Source organism: Grus americana, chromosome 6 (genome assembly GCF_028858705.1).
Source record: "Grus americana isolate bGruAme1 chromosome 6, bGruAme1.mat, whole genome shotgun sequence".
In the NCBI taxonomy this organism is placed as follows: Eukaryota; Metazoa; Chordata; class Aves; order Gruiformes; family Gruidae; genus Grus; species Grus americana.
In genome coordinates, this window is record NC_072857.1 from 18,552,580 (window position 1) to 18,578,054 (window position 25,475).

The window sequence follows — 25,475 nt, forward strand, 5'->3', positions numbered from 1 at the left end:
GCTGAAAATGTACCATTGTCTTTCATTTAATGGGGAGGGAGCTGGGTGTTTCAGTCTGAATTTTTTCAAGCTTTGAGACAACTTCACACAGAAATAGATGTGAGTGTTGTGAGGTATATTGCTATAGAAATCTGGGAGTGGGAAACTGTCTCTATCACAACTTTCCACATACTCCAGTAAATTCTTCGCTATTCCAAGACGGATGGTGGCCAGTACAGACAGCATTTCTAAGTAGTGGGTATGCAGTCCATATCCAAAGCAGATGGTGATCCATCAAAGCAACTTTTCTTCCATTTTTTGCCCTTAAGCCTTAAAAAAAGTAGTTCAGAGTATTTCCAGGGTCACAACGGAACTGGGAAGTGATTCTAGTGAATCGCATTTCATTTGTCCAGGAGATCAGATAATGATATTTGTTGCTTTGAGCAATTATTTCTTAATGAGTGGATAGACTATAATGTTTCTTAGAGATCGAGATCTCTCTCCCCTCTTCTTAGAGGAGTGGTGGTAGCCTGGACTATGAACTCTGTGTGACAACCAAGGAAACCGGCAATTGCTGTGGGAAGGAGATGTGTTAACCTGAAGTTTCTAAGGCCTTCCTTCACATGCCTCTGCTGATGTTCAAGAAAGAAGGTTTTATCACTTAGCTGTATTTCTGCTCTATTATTAAAGTGTTCCCCATCTTTGGTTTGGGAATCTGGTGTCTCCTCACTGATCCCTGCAAACCAGGAACCATTTCAGTCATTCTTGTCCCTGGATAACCCACACTGCTTGGGTGGCTGCCAGTCTCACAGCATTTTAGTGTTAAAGCGTGTAAGGAGTGCGTGTGTCTTGCAGAGCTACTTGTGCCTGCAAAGCTTTAGAAAAGGGTGGTTAGAGCCGGTAAACATTGGTTTGAACTTTCTTTCTAGCATGACAAGAGATGGAAGATTGCTGGGCTACAGGAAAGGCAGCAGGGAAATGCACATGAGGACCAAACTCAGATGCCCATACTCACCTTTTAGAGTATAAAAGGTTATAAGTTACATAGCTATATAATCCAGGGACTACAACAGACTGATGACAAGCAGGAATCCAGGCTGCTTTCAGCCCCTGGCAGCAATAGGATCCCTTTTCTCTTCAGTCCCTGTTGGACATCCTGAAGGACTTAGTCCAGCTGTCAGTGTTCGCTCACTCCTTGATCTGCACAAACAAATTATTTTGGAAAAACAATATAGGTGGTAAATTGTGGCAAACAAAATTTGTTTGTATTTTACCAAAGCATTGGATTTAGTCTAATGTAAATTTTTTGAACAATTCTGTCCTATAAACTAAAACTTGGCTGGAGAGCTGTATATGGCATGCTGGTAAACAGCAGTCTCTCTGCTAGGGCACTGGTTGCTGTTGGGTCTGAATATTGTGGGAAGAAAGAAATGAGTAAGAATGGCAGTCTTTGTATCTCTTTACTTCTTTGTGACTGAGAAGGAAAATTGAAAGAGGTTGGGAAGCAGCTGAGCCACCTTGTTTGGTTGTAGAAGTTATTTTATATTCAGCATGGTTTGGATTAGTGTGTCCTGGTAGAGGGGAGCAGTTCTATTTATTCCAAAGAATGTATCACTCCAAGGCTGTCCTGGCCTGTTCCACCCTTGCTGCCATGCCGAATGGCTGGCCAGCCCCTGGTTGCTCCAACGTGCTGTCACCATTGCCCTGCCATTTCATTCTTCAGATGAGTTGCTTGACATTCTCTCCCACGCTCATATGGTGGCAAAGCCATTTGATTGCTCCCTCGGAGACCCCTCTTGCAAGTCTGCTTTGTGACAGTGCCTCCAGAAAGCCTGCCCCTAGGAAAGCAGGTGCCAAGATGAGGTTGTGCAGAGCAGCGGAGCTTCCCAGTAGTTCCTTCCCTGCTGCCCCAGCTGTCGCGTCTTGTCCTAGGATTACAAAGTGCTTTGTCTGCGTTCATGTTTTAGCTGGTGCTAGGTAACACAGGCCTGGAATACTGGGGTTGATGAAGAAAAGAGACCTGATTTTTCCAGAGGCTTTCAGGTAAGGGTGAAGTGAAGCTACCAGCTAAGGGGCACAGAGCGTTGGTCATTGTCCTGGAGAGGAAGTCCCCTGTGTGCCCTTGCTGCCACTTTTGCTGCTACAGGTGGAGCCCTGGGTACTCAGCGATTCCCAGAACTAACCTTGGCTTATGGAGTCAGGAGTAGCTACTGAAAAAGGTGTGACAGGCCAATGGGGATGTAACCTAGGAAGAAGTATAAGGGGTGGGTGAAGAGCAAGGCTTATAGAAGGGGGAATACTTCCTGCAAAATGAATGGAAGGATAATTATATCCCTAGCAATTGTTTGGAGGAGGAAGGAAAGGACTCTGTGAATTAGTGCAGGGGATTGTGAAGCTTGGGAAAGGAAATGGAGGAGGAAGGGCAGGATGATCTTTGTGTTTTTCATTAAGAATAGAGCAGCTGCTGTGCTGGCAATTGTCAAATTAATGTTTATAAGAGGTATTAATGTATATAAGACAGGTTTTATCCGGTGGCATGGCAGAGATGAGGGCTTGGATGCAAGCAAGCAGTGTGATGATGGAAGAGCTCGTGCTAAGGTGCCCTTGTCTGCACTGGGGAAGTGCTGGGATGGAGCAGCAGCTTCTGTGCCCCCTTCCTCAGTGCACCTGGACTTTCTCCCATACTTGCCCATACCCACAATGCAGATTTCCTAAGGTTGTTGAACACAGTAATCCTTGCTGTTTGAAAGTATTCGCTTCCACATTTCAATCTGCTGTTTTGCAGGGCCTTTTTGAAGGAGGAGATTTCTGTAGACTATTTGGCATCCAGGTCACAGTGACCCGCTTCCTGCTTTCCTGGTGTTGTCCCCAAGAATCATATGATCCCACTTATGTACACATGGGTGCACATGCAGTTACATTTGTGTCTGCTGATCTACACCTAACCTTAACATATTCACTATCGCACTGACGGTGCATGCCGGCATTGAGGTTGTGTGAGGAGGGCTGTGGTGCTGCGCTGTGGTTTAAAACCTGGCCAGTGTCTAACAGGAGCCGATACGATAGAAGTAACCTTGTATGTTTTGTTTAATCATTCCTTCCTCAGATGAAAGTGATGATCTCATGTTTTCAGAAAGTGACTATGAATTATGACAAAGAAACGGCCACTTTCTAAGTTATTTCCACAAGGCATCAATGTATTTCTGGATTTGAATACATTTTAGTCTTCCTTGTCATCTACTGGAGTGCAAAAAAACCCTCAAAATGCCAATAGCTCATAACTAGATAGTGTTATGTTATTTGAGATTAACAGTTCACTCTCAAGCATAAATAGAAGACCCTAAAGGATTAGGGCTGGGTCTTGTTGACCTCTGCATGCCTCAAAGTTAGGTTTTTTCCTCTCCTTACTGGCACAGCTAAGTCTATGTTTGCTAGAAAAATACTGATGGGCTGAATATTTTTGCAATTTGATGAAGATAATGGACTGAGACTGTTATGCTGGTTACATTCTTGAAATGGGTGACTGCTGCTTGGTTCTGGAATGTAATGAAAAGAGCAATCCCTGCCTCAAAGAAGTCTTTAAAATATTGTTAGTTGACAGAGGGAGTGGATGTACAACTTGCAGGGAAGGATGCCAGCTTCATGGTTGGCAGTACCTTGATAATGAACCTTCTTTTAAGGCTACCCATGGTTACTTAGTCATTACAAACCAGCTCATTTCTTAAGGCCATCTTAATGGAAATGGCTCTCCAGGAGAAATTTGAGTCCAGGGAAGCCACTGGCAATGGGTGCTAACTCAGGGAGAGGTTTCAGTACATGGTGGTTATTGCAGAGGGAAAAAAAGAGCCTAAATAAGTGATGCGGCCAAAAGCAGTGATGGAAAGGAAGGTATACAGAGACATAGGGGAGGTGAGTGGGGAGAAGGAGAGTTTATGCAGAACACTGGACTAAGTGACTGGTCAAATCTCTGAATGTCCCTCTGGCCTCTCAGCACAGTCACATGGATCCAATCAATCTGTAAGGAGTTTTTACTGATTAATGTAGTTCTGCAGATTGATGTGTCAGCTCACAGCCTGTGTTCATGGCAGTGCTTTCCTGGTGTAGTCCGTTCTGCTGCCGGCCCTGGCAGTGATTTAGCCAATGTCAGGCAGCAGGTCACACGAGCATGGCCATATGGCAGTTGCTGCTGTGCCTGCAGCCTGTATGGACGTACCTTAGCCAACTTTAATCTAGGTCGGGTACTGCTAGCAGTGTACCCACAGCGCTGTGGAGCTCCATGCAGGCTGCAGTCCATCTCAAAAAGCAAAGCATTTATTTCAGCAATTTGTTCTGAACTCTGTGCTAACATAATGCAAGCCAGCTAATTTAAAGTAGCTCAGATATGTCATCGCAATTCCTGTAAACATGCCTTTATCTTGCTTGTATCTCAGTCCTTTTGTCTCTAAGATAGCACTGTCATCCCTCACGCAAGCATTTAGCACTGAGCAGAGGTTTGAAATACAGGTGATGGAAGATGTTTGAGAATTAAAATACTGGCCACTGAAGTGCAATCAGTAATATCTGGAGACGTCTCCCATTGGGGCTCAGTTCCCCCTAATGCATGCTGCACCGCTGAACCTTTTCAGCAAGGAAGCAGCTCCACCTCAGAGTTTCTGGAGGTTGGTGGAGGGCTTCAGCTTCCACCCAGAGCCGGTGGATGCTCAGCTTTGCACCTCGACAGGGCTTTTAGCTTTCAACTGTCTTCCATTATTAGGATTGCTGTTAAGATTGCTTTCTGGAGTCTAGAAGCCTAAATGTTCCTCCCTTTTATTGAAATGCGGGGGAGTTTCTTTGCAAAATATTTAATCACCCAAGTAGGCATCAGTGCCTGCTGCGGGGAGGTACTGGATTGTGCAGGGAAAGCTGTTAGCTGGGAAAGAGTTAAACACAGGCGCAAGCCCAGGCTCTCCTCCTCCTCCCTCCTCTTTCCCTCCTTCCTCTGCTCCCTCCCTCTCTCTCTCTTTTAAGTCTTGACCACAGAGTGAGGGAGGCGGGGGTTGGGCACAGAGTTTGGCTCGTGTCGCTGCAAAACTTTTTCCTGGTGCTGTGAGTACGGGCAGCGCGGGGCGAGGCGGCGAGGCTGGCGCAGGAGCGCCGGCAGCAACGGGCGCCCGGAGGCAGAGCGGGCTCTGCGCTGGTCACCCGGGGATGAAATCCCCCGGCTCTCCCGGGGACTGACTTCTTTCCTCTCTTTGTGTTTATTGAAACTCCTCCCCGTGGCGTCAGGTTTTCCTGAAGGAAGCTCTTGAGCAGAAGCTGGAGAAGGATCGGGAAGAGGAGTTGAGGAAAGCAGCTATAGTCATCCGGGCCCACGTCTTGGGCTACATGGCAAGGTCAGTGCTGGGGGCTGCCCCACCATCCCTGTGCTTGCGTGCCTGGGTTGTCCCGACCCCCTGCTTTGCTCTGTAGTCCCCTCGCATCCCTCCGTTCTTCCCCTCCTGTATTCTGAGGGCGAGCTGCAGTATCTGCCCTCCCTGCCGGCATCAGTTCTGCTGAAAGCTTTCTGCTTCTTTGCCACCACTTCTTGAATTCTGTGCACGCTTGCACCCTCCCTCAACGCTGCTCAGCAGGCTTCTGCAGGGACCTCTGTACCCATTGCTTGCCTCTGATGACACCTTTTCCTTGCCTTCAGGGCTCTCCTGGCTGGGCCGCACCTACGCTTTGGGTCCCCTCCTTTTCCTTATGCCTGTCAACTCTGTTTTCTGCTCCCCCTGCAAATCGCTTCTTCATCACTTGCAGCTCTGCCTTTGCTCACCCTCTTTCCTCACCCTGCCTGTTTGCCTCGTGATCTCCCTCTCCTTTTAATTAACTCGTAAGAATTGGTTTTTGGCCAGCTTTGCACCAGTAATCTCCTCTTGCCGCTCCCTTTTGCACCTGACCAGAGGAGGGTTGGGAGAACCAACTGCAGACAAACCGCCCCTCCGCTGCCCCTCGCAGTCAGTGTAACAGCTGACTCCTTAATGGCTGTGGCATGCACACTTAATCCCAGTAAGATGCTCTTTCCTGGCTGGTCTCTGCTCCAGACACCTGTCAGTCAGGGCTGTGAGGAGGTGAAATCCCTGGCCAGCGGAGCTGTTCCAGCAGGCACTCTTCTTAGAGCTCCAGTTACACCAGGTAGCTCGTTTTGGACTGGGAAATGTGTGCAAGGCTCGTACCCTACCTTGCCAATGTGGAATATCAGCAAAATACACATTTGGTCTCAGGGGCTTTTATTCATTTATTTATTTCCCTCTAGGAAGACAAATGAGCTAGCTCTATTGTTTGTGCATGAGATTGCAAGTTCTTTGTGTCAGGGCCTCTGGTCTATTTTACTTTGTGTCGAGCATTTGGAGAAGAGGGGTAGGGATTAGCACAGGAAAATTGATTTTTCTGGGAAACATCACTACAGGCAAACTAGATTACTGCTTTTCTGAGTTCCTGGGAAGGTAGCTGCTGCCCTGCAGGGCTGTGATGGAGACAGTGTTGCAGTAGTGTGCCTCTTGGCTAGAAACCTGTGGTCCTCCAGTCTCCACAGATCTGAATTCCTCATCCCACGTGTTTCTCTTTCGAGTCTCATCTTTAAGAACAAGCCAGAGTAGAAATCCTCACAAGCAGCTGGAGGTAACTGGACTTTGCAGGGGAGGAGAGCAGGGAGTGAGGAAAGAGCTAGGGAGGGAGACTGGAAAATTTTTCTGTGGAGAGTTTCCAGTTGCATTGCACCTGTATTGGAGAAGGTCCAGCAAGAGGGAGTTCATCTGGGCAAGTGGTGAATGGTCTGTGCAGAGTTGGGTAGGGGTCAGGAGTACCAGTGTGCGCTGCCTTAAGCTTAATACCATTTCTCTTAGTTTTGCAATGTCAGGTATATTTAATTTGGTCTCATGCAAAGTATGTTGGCGAAGAAGGGTACATATGCCATAGGAAGGATTTTACTGATTATTTCCCCTTTCTGAACTTGTTCTGTGAGCCTGGAGAACCAGTCCTAAGGGTGAGAATGTTTTCTTTGCTCTCAATCCCTGCAGCCTAGTATCTCTGACTGATCACTAAAGTGTAAGAAAGACAAGAAAATTGAGCCCAGTCAAATGACCCCATTTTTCATAGGTAATCTGTGTAACTCTGAGCTGCAGGTAACAGCTTCACCAGCTAAAATATACATTAACTGTTCCCAAGCTTGCAGGATCCATGTACAAATTTGGCTGCGTCCCTGGATTCTGCAAGACCCTATTGCTCAGGGGAAAAGACAGTAAGAAATTATTCCATAGCCCTGTGTTCTCTAGTCCTTGGAGGCATAAATGCTAACTACAACTCATCAACAGAATAATTAACTTAATTCCAAATGCAGCATTGGAGCCTTGCAGCCACCCCACCTTCTCTTGTGATATATGGTCAGGATGTTTCCCAACTCCTTGGCATGGTCTGCAGGTTGAATTTCTTTGGCCAGTGCAAGAGGGTGAGTGGAAGGCTGAACAAGGGGAATGAAATTCATGGCCTGCGTGCAGCAATTCCAGCTGAAGGGCGTCTGCAAGCTTGGCTGCGGTCATGAGGAATGAGGGGGCACTTCAGCCTGGCAGATTAGCATGCAGAGCCGGCCTGTAGCTGGGCAGGGCTTGGCACATGTTGCACTCGAGAGTTTCTGGCAGATGCATTTTGTAAAAGTCAGAGTGCCCTTTTTGATGCACTTCTGTCTGCCTTGGCAGAGGGTGCGTGTGCAGCTGTTCACACCCTGTGTGCAGGGCACAGGGAGGACAGAGGGAGCAGGGGTGAGGGGACTGCAGCCCAGGAGTAATTAATCTAAAACCTCCCAGTTCTTATCACCTCTTCCCTTTCCTCTTCTTTTCTCTGTGCTTCCTCCCTTTGATTTAATACTTATGGAAAAGAACGTGACCTCTGCACAGTACTGCTATTAGCATCCCTCTCCTGATTTTCTTGACTAGGCTGACGTACCTGATGTGCAGGGAGATGGCAAGCTGTCAGCATGGGTCCTGTTGCCATTTGAAGGGGGTTTGATTGCCAGGAAGGGGATTTTGAGGTGTGCCTTTTCCTTGGGGGGTTGCAGAAGATCTGTGGGAAGGATATGTGAGAATACTGTGCTATTTCCAGCATGCTTTCTAGGACTGTAAGACCTCACAGGATTACTGTAGCCTGCTGGCCCAAGATCCTGTGTAACAGCCCCATAGAATTTCCTTCTGCAAATTCTGGCTTGGAGTAAAGAATGTTTTGATTTGAATAGTCCCAGTGATCATTTCCCTACCACAAGATATTAAGGTGTCTAAATATATTCAATTACTTTAAAAAATGTCTGCTTATTTCCATCCTGAATAGACTTCAGCTTCAAGTCAATTACATCTCGTTATGTCCCCTGTTTGATAAATAGAAATGCCACCCAAAAATCTGGGTACTTCGACTGGGACCAAGGCTTTCCTTAGCCTTCTCTTTCTTAAGGTCACAGAGCAAGTGCTCTCTTTCTATAAGCCAGAATTTTTGTTTCCAATCCTGTTTCCTCAGAAATCACTTGAGGATCTAACATTATTCTTGAAATGGAGGTGCTAACACTGAACACAGGATTAGCAGTGCAGTCCCTTTCTATGCAGTATTTCTGCTTGCAAGTATAGGAATCCCAACAGTATTTTTCATAGCATTGTGATGGGAGTTTGCCTTCACTTGATGATCCCTGTGGCCCCAAAATCCTTTTTTGACTTGCTGCTTCCTAATATAGTCCCACATCAGGTGTGTTTGGCCTTTGATTCTTCAATACAAGACCTTGGCTCTTTTGGACTGTTAAATGTTTGCTTGAATCTATCTTACAAATGGATCCAGATTACTGTGTAATAGTAGCTCTTTTGTTATTTGCCCTGTTTGTTCATCATGTACAAACTCCTACCAGTGACTTTTTTTCAGGTCCTTGATAAAAATAGCCTGTAATGCAGAGGCAAGAACTGACTTTTCTATAACTTCACTAGACGACAGAAATACTGAATGATGATTCTTTTCTTTTGGGGCCCTACCATGTCTTTTGGTTTTAATGTGCTGCAAAGTTTATTTTGATATCATCATTGTTTAAGCAAAATGTTGTACAATGTAAGTATATGTTTATGGCAGCCTATTACAATGTTACTTTCAGCTATCAATATTGTAGTATCACTGTGTTTTCCCCCAAACAACAGGAGATGAATGTGACCAGATTTATTTTTGCCCTGTTTTTGCTTTTCCTGGAGTAATTTGCTTTTGGCCACTTAAAAGATGGGGCAATATGGGACTTTATTCTCTCATAGTAAGGCTATTTGTGTGTTTTCATCATAATAAATCCACACTGAGGGATTATGCTAATTGCACAGCGAATGTGTCTACGTGCAGTGCAAGGAGACTTTGGGCCAGCGGACCTTCTCTTTCCATGTGCCACATATCTGTCATTCATCCTCTGAGCGTCTTCACAAAAGTAGGTGCCCACGGAAACAAACCAGTGGTAGAGGAGTGAAAACAGTGAGGAGAATATGATTTATGGGTAGTGGCAGTGAAGGAACAGAAATTGTGTCATTTCTGCACAGTAATTTTTCCAAATTCATTTTTCTGTGGATGTGGTAAGATTGGTCAATATAGCAGGGCGTGAGAAATGCAAAGCATGTATTACTTCATGGCGCATTAACTCTCTGGTTCTGTTTTTAGGAAGAAGTATCAAAAGGTGCTAGCCAGTGTTGTTATAATCCAAAAGAACTACCGAGCATATTTCTGGAAGAAGAGCCTGCTGCGACTGAAGGCCTCTGCAGTCACCCTGCAGAAGCACTGGCGTGGCCGCCTGGCTCGCAGCCTCTACCAGCACCTGCTGCAGCAGGAACTCAGGCGGAAGCAGGAAGCGGAGGAGAGAAGGAGGCAAGAAGAGGAAGAACAGATCAGAAGAGAGGAAGAGGAAAGACAATGGCAAGAAGAGGAGGAGCGTAGGAGGAAACAGGAAGAGGAAGAGGTGAAGGAAAGGTACAAGATGGTATCTTGCACTCATAGTTCCCTAGTACTAAAGCTGCTGAGGTGTAAAAGCGGGTCTGGGACATTGGCATGATGGAACAGCAATTGCATGAGTCAGTGTCCCAGTGCCGAGGGCAGAGTGGTGTGGGCTGTGGGCAGCTCAGAATAGAAAAGCAGAGTGAAAAAGGAGTGTCCTTCTTCCTTTAGGAAAGCTAATTCTGGTGTATTTCTACCTCTGCTTAGTGTTTCTCTGCTTTGGAATGTACATGAAAGGAGGCAGTTTCACTGATTGGGCAGAGATGTATAATTTTTGCGCTGCCTTTGCAGGGGTAAAGGAAGTTTTCTGCAGTCTTCCAAAATCTGGAGGGATTAGCAGTGTGAGAAGATACCAGAGTTCCTGGACCTTGTTGTGTCCAGTTAGCTGGGTCAGAGAGCAAGACGGGCAGCACACTCGTGCTGCTACTGCAGTTCTTACGCTCATGAGAATCATAAAACCATAGAATCGCTCAGGTTGGAAAAGATCTTTAAGATCATCAAGTCCAACCATTAACCTAGCACTGCCAAGTCCACCACTACACCATTACCTAAGCACCACATCTACACGTCTTTTAAATACATCCAGGGATGGTGACTCAACCGCTTCCCTGGGCAGCCTGTTCCAATGATTGACAACCCTTTCAGTGAAGAAATTTTTCCTAATATCCAATCTAAACCTCCTCTGGCACAACTTGAGGCTGTTTCCTCTCATCCTATCGCTTGTTACTTGGGAGAAGAGACCAACCCCTACCTCACTACAACCTCCTTTCAGGTAGCTGTAGAGAGTGATAATGTCTCCCCTCAGCTCCCTTTTCTCCAAGCTAAACAGCCCCAGTTCCCTCAGTCGCTCCTCATCAGACTTGTTCTCTAGACACTTCACCAACTTCATTGTCCTTATTTGGACATGCTCCAGCACCTCAGTGACTTCCTTGTAGTGAGGGGCCCAAAACTGAACACAGTACTCAAGGTGCAGCCTCACCAGTGCCGAATCATTTCCCTAGTCCTGCTGGCCACACTATTTCTGATACAAGCCAGGATGCTGTTGGCCTTCTTGGCCACCTGGGCACACTGCTGGCTCGTATTCAGCTGGCTGTTGACCAGCACTCCCAAGTCCTTTTCCACTGGGCAGCTTTCCAGCCACTCTTCCCCAAGCCTGTAGCATGGGGTTGTTGTGACCCAAGTGCAGGACCAGCACCGAGCCTTATTAAACCTCATACAATTGGCCTCTGCCCGTTGACCCAGCCTGTCCAGATCCCTCTGTAGAGCCTTCCTACCCTCAAGCAGATCAACACTCCCACCCAACTGGGTGTTGTCTGCAGACTGACTGAGGCTGCACTCAATCCCCCCATCCAGATCATCGATAAAGATATTAAAGAGAACTGGCCCCAATACTGAGCCCTGGGGAACACTACTCGTGACCGGCTGTCAACTGGACGTAACTCCATTCACTACAACTCTTTGGGCCCAGCCATCCAGCCAGTTTTTTACCCAGCGAGGAGTACACCTAACCAAGCCATGAGCAGCCAGTTTCTTCCGGAGAATGCTGTGGGAAATGATGCCAAAGGCTTCACTAAAGTCCAACATCCACAGCCTTTTCCTTATCCACTAAGTGGGTCACGTTGTTAAAGAAGGAGATCAGGTTAGTCAAGCAGGACCTGCCTTTTATAAACCCATGCTGATTGGGCCTGATCACCTGGTTGTCCTGTACGTGCTGCGTGATAGCACTCAAGATGATCTGCTCCATAATGTTCCTCAGCACCGAGGTCAGACTGACAGCCCTATAGTTCCTTGGATCCTCCTTCCATCCCTTCTTGTAGATAGGCGTCATATTTGCTAACTTCCAGTCAACTGGGACTTCCCTGGTTAGCCAGGACTGCTGATAAATGATGGAAAGTGGCTTGGTGAGCACTTCCACCAGCTCCCTCGGTACCCTTGGGTGGATCCCATCTGGCCCCATAGACTTGTGTGTGTCCATGTCCCCTTGGATTATGGGGGCTTCATTCTGCTCCCCTTCTCTGTCTTCCAGCTCAGGGGCTGGGTACCTGGAGAACAACTGGTCTTACTATTAAAGACTGAGGCAAAAGCAGCATTAAGTACCTCAGCCTTTTCCTCAGTCACTATGTTTCCCCCCTCAGCCAATAAATGATGGAGATTCTCCTTAGCTCTCCTTCTGTTGCTAATGTATTTATAGAAACATATTTTATTGTCTTTTATGATAGCAGCCAGATTAAGTTCTAGTTGGGCTTTGGCCCTTCTAATTTTCTCCCTGCATAACCTCATGACATCCTTATAGTCCTCCTGAGTTGTCTGCTCCTTCTTCCAAAGGTCATAAACTTTCCTTTTTTTCCTAAGTTCTAGCCAAAGCTCTGTGTTCAGCCAGGCCAGTCTTCCTTCCCGCCAGCTCGTCTGTCGGCACATGGGGCTGGCCTGCTCCTGCGCCTTTAAGATTTCCTTCTTGAAGAATGTCCAGCCTTCCTGGACTCCTTTGCCCTTCAGCACTGCCTCCCAAGGAACTCTGTCAGCCAGTCTCCTAAACAGGCCAAAGTCTGCCCTCCAGAAGTCCAAGGGAGCAGTTCTGCTGAACCCCCTCCTTACTTCTCCGAGAATCCAAAGCTGTATCATTTCATGATTGCTATGCCCAAGATGGCCTCTAACCGTCACATCACCCACAAGTCCTTCTCTGTTTGCAAACAACAGGTCTAGCGGGGTGCCTTCCCTAGTCTCACTCACCCGCTGTGCCAGGAAGTTATCTTCCACCCACTCCAGGAACCTCCTGGACTGTTTCCTCTCTGCTGTATTGTGTTTCCAGCAGGCATCTGGTAAGTTGAAGTCCCCCATGAGAACAAGGGCTAGCGATTGTGAGACTTCTCGCAGCTGCTTATAGAATATTTCATCTGCCTCATCATCCTGGTTGGGTGGTCTGTAACAGCATCCCACCATGATATCTGCCTTGTTAGCCTTCCTCCTGATTCTTACTCATAAACACTCAGCCCTATTGTCACCATCGTCAAGCTCTAGACAATCAAAACACTCCCTAACATACAGGGCCACCCCACTGCCTCTCCTTCCTTGCATATCTCTTCTGAAGAGTTTATAGCCATCCAGAGTTTGCAGCACTCCAGTTGTGCGAGTCATCCCACCATGTTTCCATGATGGCAACTATTATCATAGTTTTCCCCCTGCACAATGGCTTCCAGCTCCTCCTGTTTGTTGCCCATGCTGCGTGCACTGGTGTAGATGCACTTCAGTTGGGCTATTGATCCCGCCACCTTTTTTGTAGGGAAGACCTAATTCCTACGTGACCATTCTCAGGTGCTTCCATGGTTTCTAACACATCAATAACCCTTGCGTCTTTGCTGCTGCATGGATCTCCATCCCCTACCTCCACTAAGATGGCAGACTGAAGGACCTTGCTAGAACACTGTCCCTCAAACATTGGTGTGCTGCCCCCAGGCTTACGTCTAGCAAGCCTGGTTTTATCTCTTTCCTCCTTCAAATCTAGTTTAAAGCTCTTTCGGTGAGCCCTGCTAACTCCTGTGCAAAGATCCTTCTCCCTGTTTGAGACAGATGTACCCTGTCTGTTGCCAGCAGGCCTGGTATTGTGTAGACTGACAAAATTTTGCCTGTGACACCTGGCTCTGAGCCAGGTATTGATCTGCTGGGTCATCCTGTTTCTCCCCTCATCATTCCCTGCAACTGGAGGAATAGAGGAGCACACTACTTGTGCTCCTGATCCCTTAACCAGTCATCCCAAGGCCCTTGATTGCCCTCAGACTTCTTGTTGCAACTTCGTCGCTGCCTACCTGAAAAATCAATAATGGATAATAATCTGAAGGGCGGTACCAGGGTAGGAAGTTTTCTCTTCACATCTTTAACCCAGGCCGCAGGGAGGCAGCAGACTTCCCCCTAAGAAGTGGGACTGGTCTGCTTATTGGGCCTTCTGTTCCCTTCAGAAGGGAGTCTCCTATGACAATGACCTGTCTTTTTTTCTTTATGGAAGCAGTTTTGACACGTAGGGCATCTTAACCTCGGCGACACATCCAAAGTAGATGAACCATCATCCTCATTATTGTTCGGTTCCACAATATAAGAATACGCGTGCTCTCCCTGTTCCTACTGCTGTGTATTTCTCATCAGGGATATGGATGTGTCAAGAGACCAAGAGGGAAAAGGAAAAGCTGATGTGACCAAAAGAGGCAATCTGTGAGCAGTGACAGTACGCCTATTGAGAATCCTGCACATCATGCCTCATTTACTGTTCAGTCCATGGTTACCTACATCTTATCCAGTCTGGGTGTCTCTCTTGATAATCTTTTGTTTTAAAAAGCATAAAACTTCAACTACGAGATTATTATGTAAATTTGAACAAATAATCCAGGGACATTTTAAGTTTTTCATAAATAGCTGGTTACGCTTCTTATAGGCTTTTGTTACGTACTTGTCCTGAAGTTGGATCTTGGCAGACTAAGATGTGTGACAAACATCAGAAAATTCTAAGGTTAGAAGCAGGTCACAAGGAAAAGAGATTACCTGCAGCTTCACTGGAGACAGTAGAGTCATGTATCTGCTGGGACAAGACATGGAGTCAGTGACACCAATGATGAACAGTTTGGTCAAGGAATTCGTTGAAAACACTGAAGGCTCCATTTTATCAATGGGTCAATTTTCAACAACAGCCTCAGCAGCAACATGAAGCTGTACAAGTTCAGAATGTCAATAACCAGCTGGCAGGTATCAAATGCCACAGATGCTCTCAGGTCTGAAGTCCTCATTGTACTAGGTAGAGCTTGTCCCTACATAGTTTTAGATAAAAAGACCTATTTAGCTTATTCGTTCTGGTGTGTTTCTGCCCCTGCCCTCTAGTTCCTAGCCCATGGAAGCTGTGTTGAACCCAGCATCACTATAAAGAAGTGTCAGTGTTTCTAGGAATGAGATGAACTGCTCATTTTGCTTTCATTTTCTACTTGATGTCAAATGTCTTTGAGTGAGTAGCCAAAAAGGTACTAGCACACCAACTTGAACTTCCATTTGACCTCAAAAATGAGGTGGAAGTCCACAGAAATTGCAAATCAGCTAATCTAAGAACAAGCAGAAAAAACCAACACACATGCAGATATAAAATGAGAAGGACCAAGATGCAAACTGAGCTATAACTAACTAAAAGTTGGCACGCAGTTATTGTGCATACACTGTTAGTAAAAGGGAGACATGGAGCAATTTAGTCTACTGTTCAACAGGAAGAAAAAATCATAATGTTGAGAAAGCTGAGATGTTTTATGCTATTTTTATTTGTCTTTGCCAGAATGCTTAGCTGTTGGACACTAAATACAATTAGCACAGATGTGCAAGAATTCAGAACCTGGCAGGGAAAGAAGAGGTTAGAGAATGCTTAGATAAATCAGATTACAAAGAAGTCATCCGGACTTGGTGAAATTAATGTTTGGTTACTTAGAGAACCAGCTGAAGCAGTTTGAATCAGTAGCTATTCTCTTTCTCCTCCTTTGTGGATAGCAATGGAGTTTCCATAAAACTGGAAAATTCCAAATACTATGACCCCCTTTTAAAATGGGAGAAGGAAGAACAAGGGAATTGTGGACCAGTCAGCCTAATCTCAATTTCAGGAAGATATTGAAACAAATAAACAGTTGTAAATGCTTGATAAAGGAGCTAAGAGCCAACGTGGATTTTTGAAGAACAAACAGCATTAAAGTTATCTGTTTCCTTCTGTGATAGCTTATGGCATGCCTTGTGGATAGGGAAAAGCCATAGATGGTGGGTAACTTGACTTTGGGTAGCTAGAGGGTAGGTAAGGACTTTGACATATTATGACAATACTTTAAGACACTGTAAGGAATGTGGTTTGGAAAAAAGCAGATGAAACAAGACTAGGATTTGTGTTTTTACTGCATTGTATTATTGTACTTTAATTAGTAAACACTAGTAGTTTTTTGTTAAATAGGAGAGAACTCTTTAATGGGATTCTTCTATGGTCTGTGCTGGATATGGTACTAGTGCAACATTTTCATACTAAGTTGGCTGAGAAAATAAGAGTATCCTTATTAAATTTGCAGATAAAACCATCTGGTGAGGGGCTGTAAGTGTATAGCTAGACAGGATTACAATTCAAATAATTTTGGCAATTTAAAGAAATGGTCTGGAAAATGTAGGATAACGTGCACTACAGACATATGCAGATCTGCAGTTAGGAATAATCAAATGCATAGAGAGAAAAGGAGGAATGCCTACTTCAACAGCAGGAAGAAGGTCTGGAGGCAAAGCTGAGCATTAGTCACCAGTGTCATGCTGTGTGAGAGGAGAAAGCAAATGCTATCCATAAACAGGATTCTTTCTGTAAGATGTGGGACGATTCTTCTGTTCTGCTTGGCACTGGTAAGGCTTCAGTTGGAGTACTGTCCCTAGTTTGGGGTATCACATTTCAGGAAGAGTGTGGATTAGTTGGAGATGGATGGAAAGCAGCAAGAAGTATCGCAGGTCTAAAAAATGTGAGGAATAGTTGCAGTGTGTAGATTGTAGGTGGTATTCCTGATCTGTTTTAAAATGGCTCTGCTTCTTGGACCCTCAGGTCATTTAAGGCAGTTTAACTCATAACTACTGTTAGAGATCTTTCAGTAGAGTTGGAATCATCTGGATCTCACTTATGTCAGCTTTCATTTATAAGCATTTCCTGGAGGTTTTTTTTTTTTTTTTTTTTTTGAGAGAGAGAGAGTGTGTAAGAGTGAGAACTTTAAGGATTTTGTGACTTGCAGCTGCAATTTAGAATTTGGCTGGGAAAGCTGCAGGGCCTGGGAAATAAATATTGTTGCCCTCTTGTTCTGCTTGAGGTTGAATTATAGATTTGAAAGTTACCACTGCCAGTCTGAATTTAGCTGCACAGTGGTTGCTACAGGCAGACTCTTCTGTCCAGCCACATGCTATCCTTGCTCCCTATGCATGACCCTGACATTTGTCTGTCTACTAGTTCAGTTGCTTGTAGCGTGCTCACTATGGAGAAATTGGCCATAGTGACAGCTTTCCCTTGGAGTACGACCTCTTTGATCTGAGCGGAGATGCAGCACCGTGGGATAGTTTTTTTCCTCTACTTGTGTTTACTAATAAAGTTTGACTCCTACAGCCTTTACTAGTAAACTAGGTTTTGCATGCCACTGAGAAGTTATGCAAGCTGGAGCACCCAGGGCTTCAGAATAGAAAGTCCTCAGCTTTGTCATTTAACAAAGTACGAAAATTTGATAATTTTGGGGGGGCTTTAATATAGTAAAAGCAAAACAAAACATAAATTCAATGCTGGTATTGCAATAATTCTGTTCTATTTTAAAAAGAAGCAAAGACAGTTTCCTGATACCTGTCAGTTATGCATGTACGACCTCATTTAATATCCATGGATGTATAGTACTTCAGAAGATTCTGCTTACGTTTATCATGAGTCTAACAGATCTGTCTTTCTGCCGCTGTTTCCAATGTCCTTCCTAGTGTGTTCCAACTAATCCAATTTCCTGACTGATCTGAAAGTTAAGTGCGTGGGGGAAATCTGTTGTATCTTCAAAGGTCATGCCAACCACAAAAAATTGGATTTTTAATAAATTGCCAAAGCTTTTTAAATCAGTCTTACAACAGGTACTTTATTTTAACCTTATCCATGGAGGGATGATGTGTCCATGTAATTCTAAAAGCCTCATGTAAGAGAAGCGGGTCTATCTCTGACTATCATGTCTTGTTTTTTAACAGAGAAAAGGAGCAACTGAATGTGCTACTCCAGGTGGCTCAAGTAAGTTTAACAGTTACTCTTTTCATACATTCTCTCCAAATATCTGTGAAGGGTCCTTCATTGCCTACTCTTCGCCTAGAGCTAGTATTGTTATTGTGGCAACAGTATTTAAAAAATGGGCTTTGTTCACTCAAAACCTGCAGGTGTTTGGCTTTGGCAGAGGTGCGTAGAGTTAACAAGGTGTTTTTTCAAGGCTCATGTACCAGCTTGCATAGTTCCTATTTGAAAATTTCTGTATTGAACATGCAGCATCCTTTTTTATCTCTAGTGCTTGAGCTTATTACATGACCTTGTGATGTGCTACACTGTGACACAGTCTGTTTTGCTGGATTGTTGCCTGTAACAGCCAAAATAAGAGTGCAGATGGCTGCTACCATGGCTAAAATAAACCCCTTGTAACTGATCTAATTGTTTGTTGGTACTTGATATATCAGAGAGCAGACCACCTACCCTGAGGTGTGTGAAAACAGCTGTGTGTCTTATTTCTTTTCCCAAACCACTTGTTCCCCAGTTTCAGGCCAGCTCTGTTCAGGAGAGATGAGAGATTAGAGTATAAAAATGCATTTGTCCACATGTGAGAGTCAAGTAGAGAACAAGCAACAGGGTAACTGTAAATAAAACAAGAAATGTGGCTTAAATGAGCCAATTCATTGGCTATATTGTCATATTTCTATCAGGAAGCACATTAAATCCTTGTAGAATTTATTTTTGATTTTTCTTGCGTGTGTATGTTTTCAATGTCCTCTGTGGAGGGGAAAGTGACTTTATCTTACAGCTAAACATCAGTGAAAGTTACCAGTATCTTCCGTCTTCTAATTATTGTGTACTTGCTAGACATTTCCTGTTACTTTAATGTGGAGAATACAGGAAGACAGAGTCTTCAGCAGCCAGCCAGCCATCATCCATCCAGTGATGCTAAAGAATGCCAAGAAATTCTGGGTGGAGTTTTGGTGGCATGGGGCTGGAGTCCTGCTTCAGTGCAAATATCCCTTCCAGACCTAGGTTCTGATGGTCAGACTCCCCAACTTGGGAAACAATGAAATCCCCAAATTTTTTAATGAATTTATGGGAAATCTTCAGCTCTTAAGCAGGCTATGCATGTATGTAGTCATATATAGTTGCTTTCTGCTATATGTGTGTATGTGTGTGAGATAGTTCAAAAAGGGAGGACAGACTTTCAGAATGCTTTTATCCAAATTGTAGTGTACAAAGGGCAGTAACATGAGCAGCAGAGAGGCTCTTCTAAAAATTCACTGATCCCAGTGACCTACTTTGTACAATTCAGAAAGGAGGCAGGCCGCTGGAAAAAAGGAGGCACCTGAAGATCCAGTAGTTATACCTTTAGCTTTTACACCATGGATGATTGCAGATGCAAATCAGAAAAGGAGAGGATGCTTAGAGTCATCTTTTTGCAGATGGGAATTACAGGGCAAGCACAGGAGATAGGAAGAATGAAAGGTCTGGGCAAGGAACACATACAGGTTGAAGGAACTGCTTGAACACTGTTTTAAATTCTTTAAGGTGGAAGCAGTAAACACTGAGGAGGTAGATATTCCCCTGCAAGAAGAAGAGAGACGTCAGATGGAGGAGATCTTAAGACTGGAGAAGGAGATTGAGAAGTTGCAGCAGCAGAAAGAGGATCACATGTCTATCATCTGTGAAAACACCAGGAATGAAATCAATCGGCAGCGAGAAGAAGAGATCCAGAGGCTGGAAAAGGAGGCATCTAGGGTTGCCCAGGAGTTCTTGGACCTGCTGGATTTTGGCAATCTGGATGAAAGTGTGCAGAACTTGGAGCGCTCACTTTCTAGTGAGGGGACACTCAACATGGACTGCAGCCTGGTGGCACCACTGGCTGAAGAAGAAGTGGACGAGGGTTTTCATGCTGATGATGAAGGACGGCCAACTTCCAATTTGGTGGTCTTGAATCAGCATGGCACAAGAAACAGCGATAACTACACAGAGGAAAGTGTGGACACAAGCCTTTCACTTCTCCAAAGGGAACTGGGAGAGGTTGTCCCTGCTCAAGGACAACCTGCAGAAAGAACCACTGGCCGCAAGGAGCAGAGAGCTCTATCTGACCCAGCAGAAAGCGTTTACAGCGCTGTCTCAGATATGCAGAGGAGTAACAGTGGAGAGGTGGGAGAGCCGATTTACACTCCCCCCCCCGATGTGGAATCTGACTACGACCATGAGGAGTTTGATGGCTGTGGAGATGCAGGTAGCGCCTCAGCTGAGCCTCTGAACGGTGAGGAAGGTCTGAGAGACTCCCACGGTACCAGCCTGGACTCCAACCGTGGCAGCCTGGACTCGGTAAGAATCCCTCCCTTCACCTTTCACGGACATCAGTGTGACTTTGTTGATTTTTATAACATCCTTGCCTTCTTACTGTATGCCTGCTTGCTCTGGGTATTGCCACTACTATATAACTCTCTCTTACATCAAGAATCAGCTTGAAAAAAAGGGAAGAGTCATAGACGGGCTGAAGGCCAGAGGGCTTGTGACTGTCCAGTGTTACTGGTACACAAGCTAGCACATATGTACGTAGGCTATTTTAGATTGTTTCCATCACCATCTATCAGTGTAACACCCTTTAGGAAAACTGAAAGCGGGCAACTAGTATCTTGTAGGTCTATGTTCTGCCTTAGAGAGGTTTCACAGAAGTAGCCTGAGCTTCCGGTGGACAATCACAAGAGGAAATCTGAAAGGCTGGGGTTTGATTTGTTTCCATCACTAAAAGTTCTCTTGTTTTAGTCCTGTTACAGTTCAGAGTCAAGGGTTTATTTTCAGCCACCGTGTACAAGTTAAATTGTTCTAAGGCTAGAAGAAATTACTATGCTGATCCAGGCTGGGCCCCGGTACACACAACCAAGACCACCGAACCTTTTCATTCCTACCGCAGGCAGAGTGACAGGGTAGTAAAGTAAAGCTGAGCTATTTGCCTTGCACTTGAAGCATCTCAGCCTAGATCCCACACTAGGCTCTGGGCTTCCTGAGTGCCCTCAGGCTAGCTGCTTAATAATGCAACCATAAATCCCCTTACAGAACAGGATGTCAGATGAGCCCACGTAAGATTGTGAGTTCAGGTGTGAAGCCAATGACAGCTATAAAAATACTTCAGATAAAAGATGGCCCTGAGAATAGAGACCTGAACTACAAAATATCGTTTAGAAAACAATTTCTTTTTCTCTTTTAAGGAATTCAGTTTACTTCCTTTGCTATTCTTTTCCAATGGCAGATTGTGATCCTTCTTAAAAGGTTGCATGATTTTTCCTGTTTGCATTTCCCTAATGTCAGCTGCCAGCCATCAGAATTTTTTATGATGTCATCTGCTTGAGTAAAGGTACCTTCTCTGTGGGCAGGTACTCACGGATCACTGTCAGGTAATCTTCAAGTCATGCATCATTCTGTCATAGCCTAGGTGAGTTTCTACAATTCTTAAAATGTAAACAGAAGTGGAGGGTTATTGGGCTACTCAGTGAGTAAGACTCATGAAAAATCCGGTTCATACTATGTCATGACATGAGCCACAGGAAGAGATAACAGCAGCTGGGTCAAGATCCCATCAGTAGCTGCTGATCCAAGAGTACCCATGTTTTGAAACTTAATGGCAAGAGAGGGAGAATGAATGAGGAACAGGAATGAGACAAAACTGGAGCACAAAGGGGTCACAGATTGAGGACAGAAAGGAGAAGTGAAAAGAAGCAACATGCATTTGAGGAAGGAAGTGGTCTAAGGAGATGCCTTCATTAGTATTAAATTAATAAAGCTGATCAAAGGAAGTTGTATTTAAGGTAAAGGAAATTATAGGGTAATTTGGGATTTCGTGTGTGAAGTACTTTCTTGTGGCTGAGGGCCATTATCTAGTTTGAGAACAGGGATGAGTAAATACAGTACTATTAGTTCAGTAGTCTAGATCTTTCTTTTTAGGGTTCATTCCACATCCTGGAATGTGCTTTTTTTTTTTCCTAATCAACCCAAAGCAAGACATTTCCTTGTTGGGGTTAGATTAGTACTCCATCTTGTCCAGCATCCTGACCTGTCTGCCAGAAAAATCCTGCAAAATGAAAAATTCTCTCTTAATCCCATTAAATTAGATTTTGGACTGCGGGCTCTGCCTTGAAACAGGAAGGTTTGTTACTGCAGGTAAGTGGAGTTTCTAGCCATGTCCACTGCTGAATGTCACTCTCCTTTCTGGTATGAAAATTCCATGCTCTGGAGACTTGCTTTAGGCATTAATGGGTAAGCTGCCTCTAGTTTTACTGCATTGGGTTTTTTTAATAAAGGGAGTATACATAGTTTTGCACCTTCTGATCATGTGACTTCTCTAGCCGTGTTACTTTGCTCCGATCCTCCTGCGACTAGGAGAACCCAAGTAGCCTGTATTTCTTCTTTTCCTTTTAGTTTCTGGACAGTGAAGAAGAAGTGGATGTTTACATTGATACAGATGAAGAGTTTTGTAATGGACGGGTCACTATCTTCAATGGCTCAGGACCACCCTATTTTCACAGCTATCTCTACATGAAGGGTAAGCAGCTTTAGCCAAAACCATGGAAGGATGGAATCCAGGAAACCCACTTTCCTCTTCTGTTTCTCCAGAATCATCATCTTCATCTGCTCTTAGTTCTCTGTTAACTCTCTCTTTTTTTTTTCTTCTTTTATTTAAAACAAGCAACTAAACCAAAGAGCTAGGAGGTGGGTGTCAGGGAATTAGACTGGATATCTTCGCCACTGAAACCTAATTGTGCCCACTTGATATGGGCTTAAATGACTCATTCTGAGCTACAAAACTGAAGACAATACAAAAATATTTGAGTAATGCATATATTTCTGTATTTTCTGTTTGTTTCAGTAGTTTGTTCTGTTTTTCCTCTGTCCAAACTTAATCATAACCTCGTTTCTCTCCCTCAGCTTCTTTGTTTCATGTAGGAACTGAAGTGGCAACTTAAGTGCCCATGAAACAGGATCAGAATTGAAACATGGCTCTTGTTGCATGTCTGATGAAATCTTGCTCCCTCGCTTTGCAGGAGGTCTCATGAACCCATGGAGGCGGCGCTGGTGTGTTCTGAAGAACGAGGCCTTCATGTGGTTCCGCACCAAGCAAGAGGCACTGAAGTCAGGCTGGCTCTATAAAAAAGGTGGAGGCATGTCAACACTTTCACGCCGTAACTGGAAACGCCGTTGGTTTGTGCTTCGAGAATCCAAGCTGATGTACTTTGAGAATGATAGCGAGGAAAAGCTGAAGGGGACAATTGATATCAGAAGGGCAAAGTGAGTGATGAAATAAATCCTTCTGATCCCTAATATTCACTCTCGAAATCAATAATGACGTGTCCAGTGCTGCCAGTTCATTGGCCTATGTATCCCCCATAGGGCTAAGAGAATCAGAAACACAAGGGAAGGAAAAGACAATTAGAGCTAGTTTTACTCTGGAGGGAGTCTGGAATTACTTGGTAGTTCTTTTTCCAGTCTTGCATTTCATAATCTGCAGAAGCTCTTTCCAAGCCATAGATGGAGCCAGACCAAGAGGGGCTAATTAAGTACATACCCCATGCATTCTCCCCTACCCTGACTCCATCTGTTTCCTGGCTTCTCCAGGCATTTCACAGAGGTGGTATGAAGCTCACAGTGGGATCTGAATCTGGCAGCGCGTACTATGCCTTTTCCTGAGTCCTCAATGCTCTTTCTGCTGCCACAGCCAATTCCTCAGCTCCTGCTGCTGCAAGAAATGAGAAGAGTTGCCTTATTAGCATTATGTGGGCCTGTAAAGAGCCCAAAAGAGTGGCACACCCCGCTTTGTAAACAGCCTTCTTTATCAACCCCGTTATCTCTTCTTCCATCTAGTCTGCTGGTGTCTTGAAGAAAATCCGTTTAACGCCTTAAGCTCTGCTTTTGTAATAGATTAAACGTACAGATCTTTTTAAGGGGACCCTAAAAGTCTTAATGTGCATTAGAGGAATTTTGTATTTCTGTCAGAGTTACAAGCCATCTGCACCAGTGATTTCCCTTCTGAGTGGGGAATGGTATGATGTGAAAAAAACGGCCAGATGGAATTTATGCCTGTGAAAGGTTTTCAGTTTTGGCTCTTGTGATTTGCTGTGTTCCAGGGAGATTGTGGACATTCATGAAAAGGAGAATGCCTTGGACATTGTGACAGAAGACAGAGTGTATCACATTGTCGCGGAGTCACCAGAGGATGCCAGGTATAAGAGGGAATTTTGTTAGGTTTCTTCATTCAGTGCAGGTCTGACCCAACTACTCGTGGGAGAGCCTGGGAAACATAATCACTTCCATTTTGCTGGAGAAAAGAGGGGATTTGTTCCAGAGTGTCATTTTGTGCTTACTGGGAGGTACCACACCTACTTTGGGGACTCTTTGTTGCAGCTACTGAGATGGAGGTTTAGCCTATCAGTCAGTCACGGGACTGTCACCTTCTTATGTGGCTGTGAGCATGCTGAATTTGAGGGTTATTTCAGGAGACACACAAAACCTTAATATAAACTGGAACATCTAATAGCTGATTTATTTATTAAATGGAATCTTGAATCAAACAAAAAGTCTATTCATGTTGTCTGTAAATGATTGCAAGAGCAGCTGGGTTTTATCCAGGAGACAGAGAAAAGGCTGCAGCTTATCAGAGTCTGTAGTGTCATCTGATAAAATCTTCCCAGTGCAAAGCAAACAAATGACTCATGTCCTTCCTTCTTGGCGTCCTGGCCAGGCAGTGGGAATCAGTCGTTTAAGGGCAGGTTGGACAACCTGTTCTGGCTATGCAAAGCATGCTCAATGTCTTCCTACTTTTCCCACTCTTACCGAGGCTTCTGCTCTCTCAGCCCAGCCAGTGTAACTGTTTCTCTGATCTACTTTAATCTGATTCTGTGAAGTTATTTAGGGACTGTTGTTGTTTCATTTGGGTGAAGGGAGAGGAAAGGGGAAAGTGTTTGGATGCAAATAAATTAACAGAAATAGACTAAAGAATAGCCACATGAACAAGGAACAGGCAAATTCAAGGGGCAGTAGCTGAGTAAATTCTTAACTCAGAACTTCCACAACTGGAGTAGGCATGTCCTAAGATAACATTGCAGAATTGCTAGGGCAAGCGTAAACTAAATGTGGCCTCTGTCAATGCCATATCAGTGTCTGTTCTCAGGGAGAAGAAAGCACCAACACTTGCACTAGCAAAGGGCACATCAGCAGATGTCATAGAGTATCCAGTTTGAGAATCCTTCATGAAGTCTAGATGTTTGTTGATCTCACTGGAAGCTGCAGATAAGAATCTGCTTGTTCTGCAGCAGAAATTAGCCTCCAGATATGTCTGTAACGAGAAGTCCTTTCACAGGCAAATAACTCCAAATTAACTTATAAAAAAACCCCATGATTAATTGACAGCCATATGACTTTCAAGTTTATGAGCAGCTCAGAGACACACTAGTTAAGAAGGCTCCCAGACGTCTCTAGGACTCTAGTCCAGGAAGATTCCCAACTGACCCTGTCTTTACAACTGCAGAATGCTCTTCTCAGTCTGCTGACGTGTGCTCCCTGGTAAGGCCACTGCCTGCTTACAGTTCCTTGAATAGCAAGTAGAAAACTGGATTTTGCAGGAGCAGCTGTCAGTGGGTTGGAGAACGTGCACAGAATTTTCATGGATAAATAAGGAGGAAGGAAGACATTAGAGGCTGGTATGATCAGCCCAAGAGATATTTTG

The 25,475-nt window shown here is 44.7% G+C and overlaps 1 protein-coding gene across 1 annotated transcript in view; it reads left to right on the top strand.

Moving 5' to 3' along the window:
- The window catches only part of LOC129208196 (unconventional myosin-X-like), an 87,355-nt gene that overhangs the window by 44,008 nt on the left and 17,872 nt on the right, over nucleotides 1-25,475 (top strand). The window contains exons 22-28 of the mRNA XM_054830529.1: nucleotides 5,245-5,351; nucleotides 9,658-9,963; nucleotides 17,731-17,770; nucleotides 19,292-20,083; nucleotides 22,175-22,298; nucleotides 22,798-23,041; nucleotides 23,878-23,973. Coding sequence (XP_054686504.1) covers nucleotides 5,245-5,351; nucleotides 9,658-9,963; nucleotides 17,731-17,770; nucleotides 19,292-20,083; nucleotides 22,175-22,298; nucleotides 22,798-23,041; nucleotides 23,878-23,973 — 1,709 coding nt within the window. The remainder of the gene's footprint in view (nucleotides 1-5,244; nucleotides 5,352-9,657; nucleotides 9,964-17,730; nucleotides 17,771-19,291; nucleotides 20,084-22,174; nucleotides 22,299-22,797; nucleotides 23,042-23,877; nucleotides 23,974-25,475) is intronic.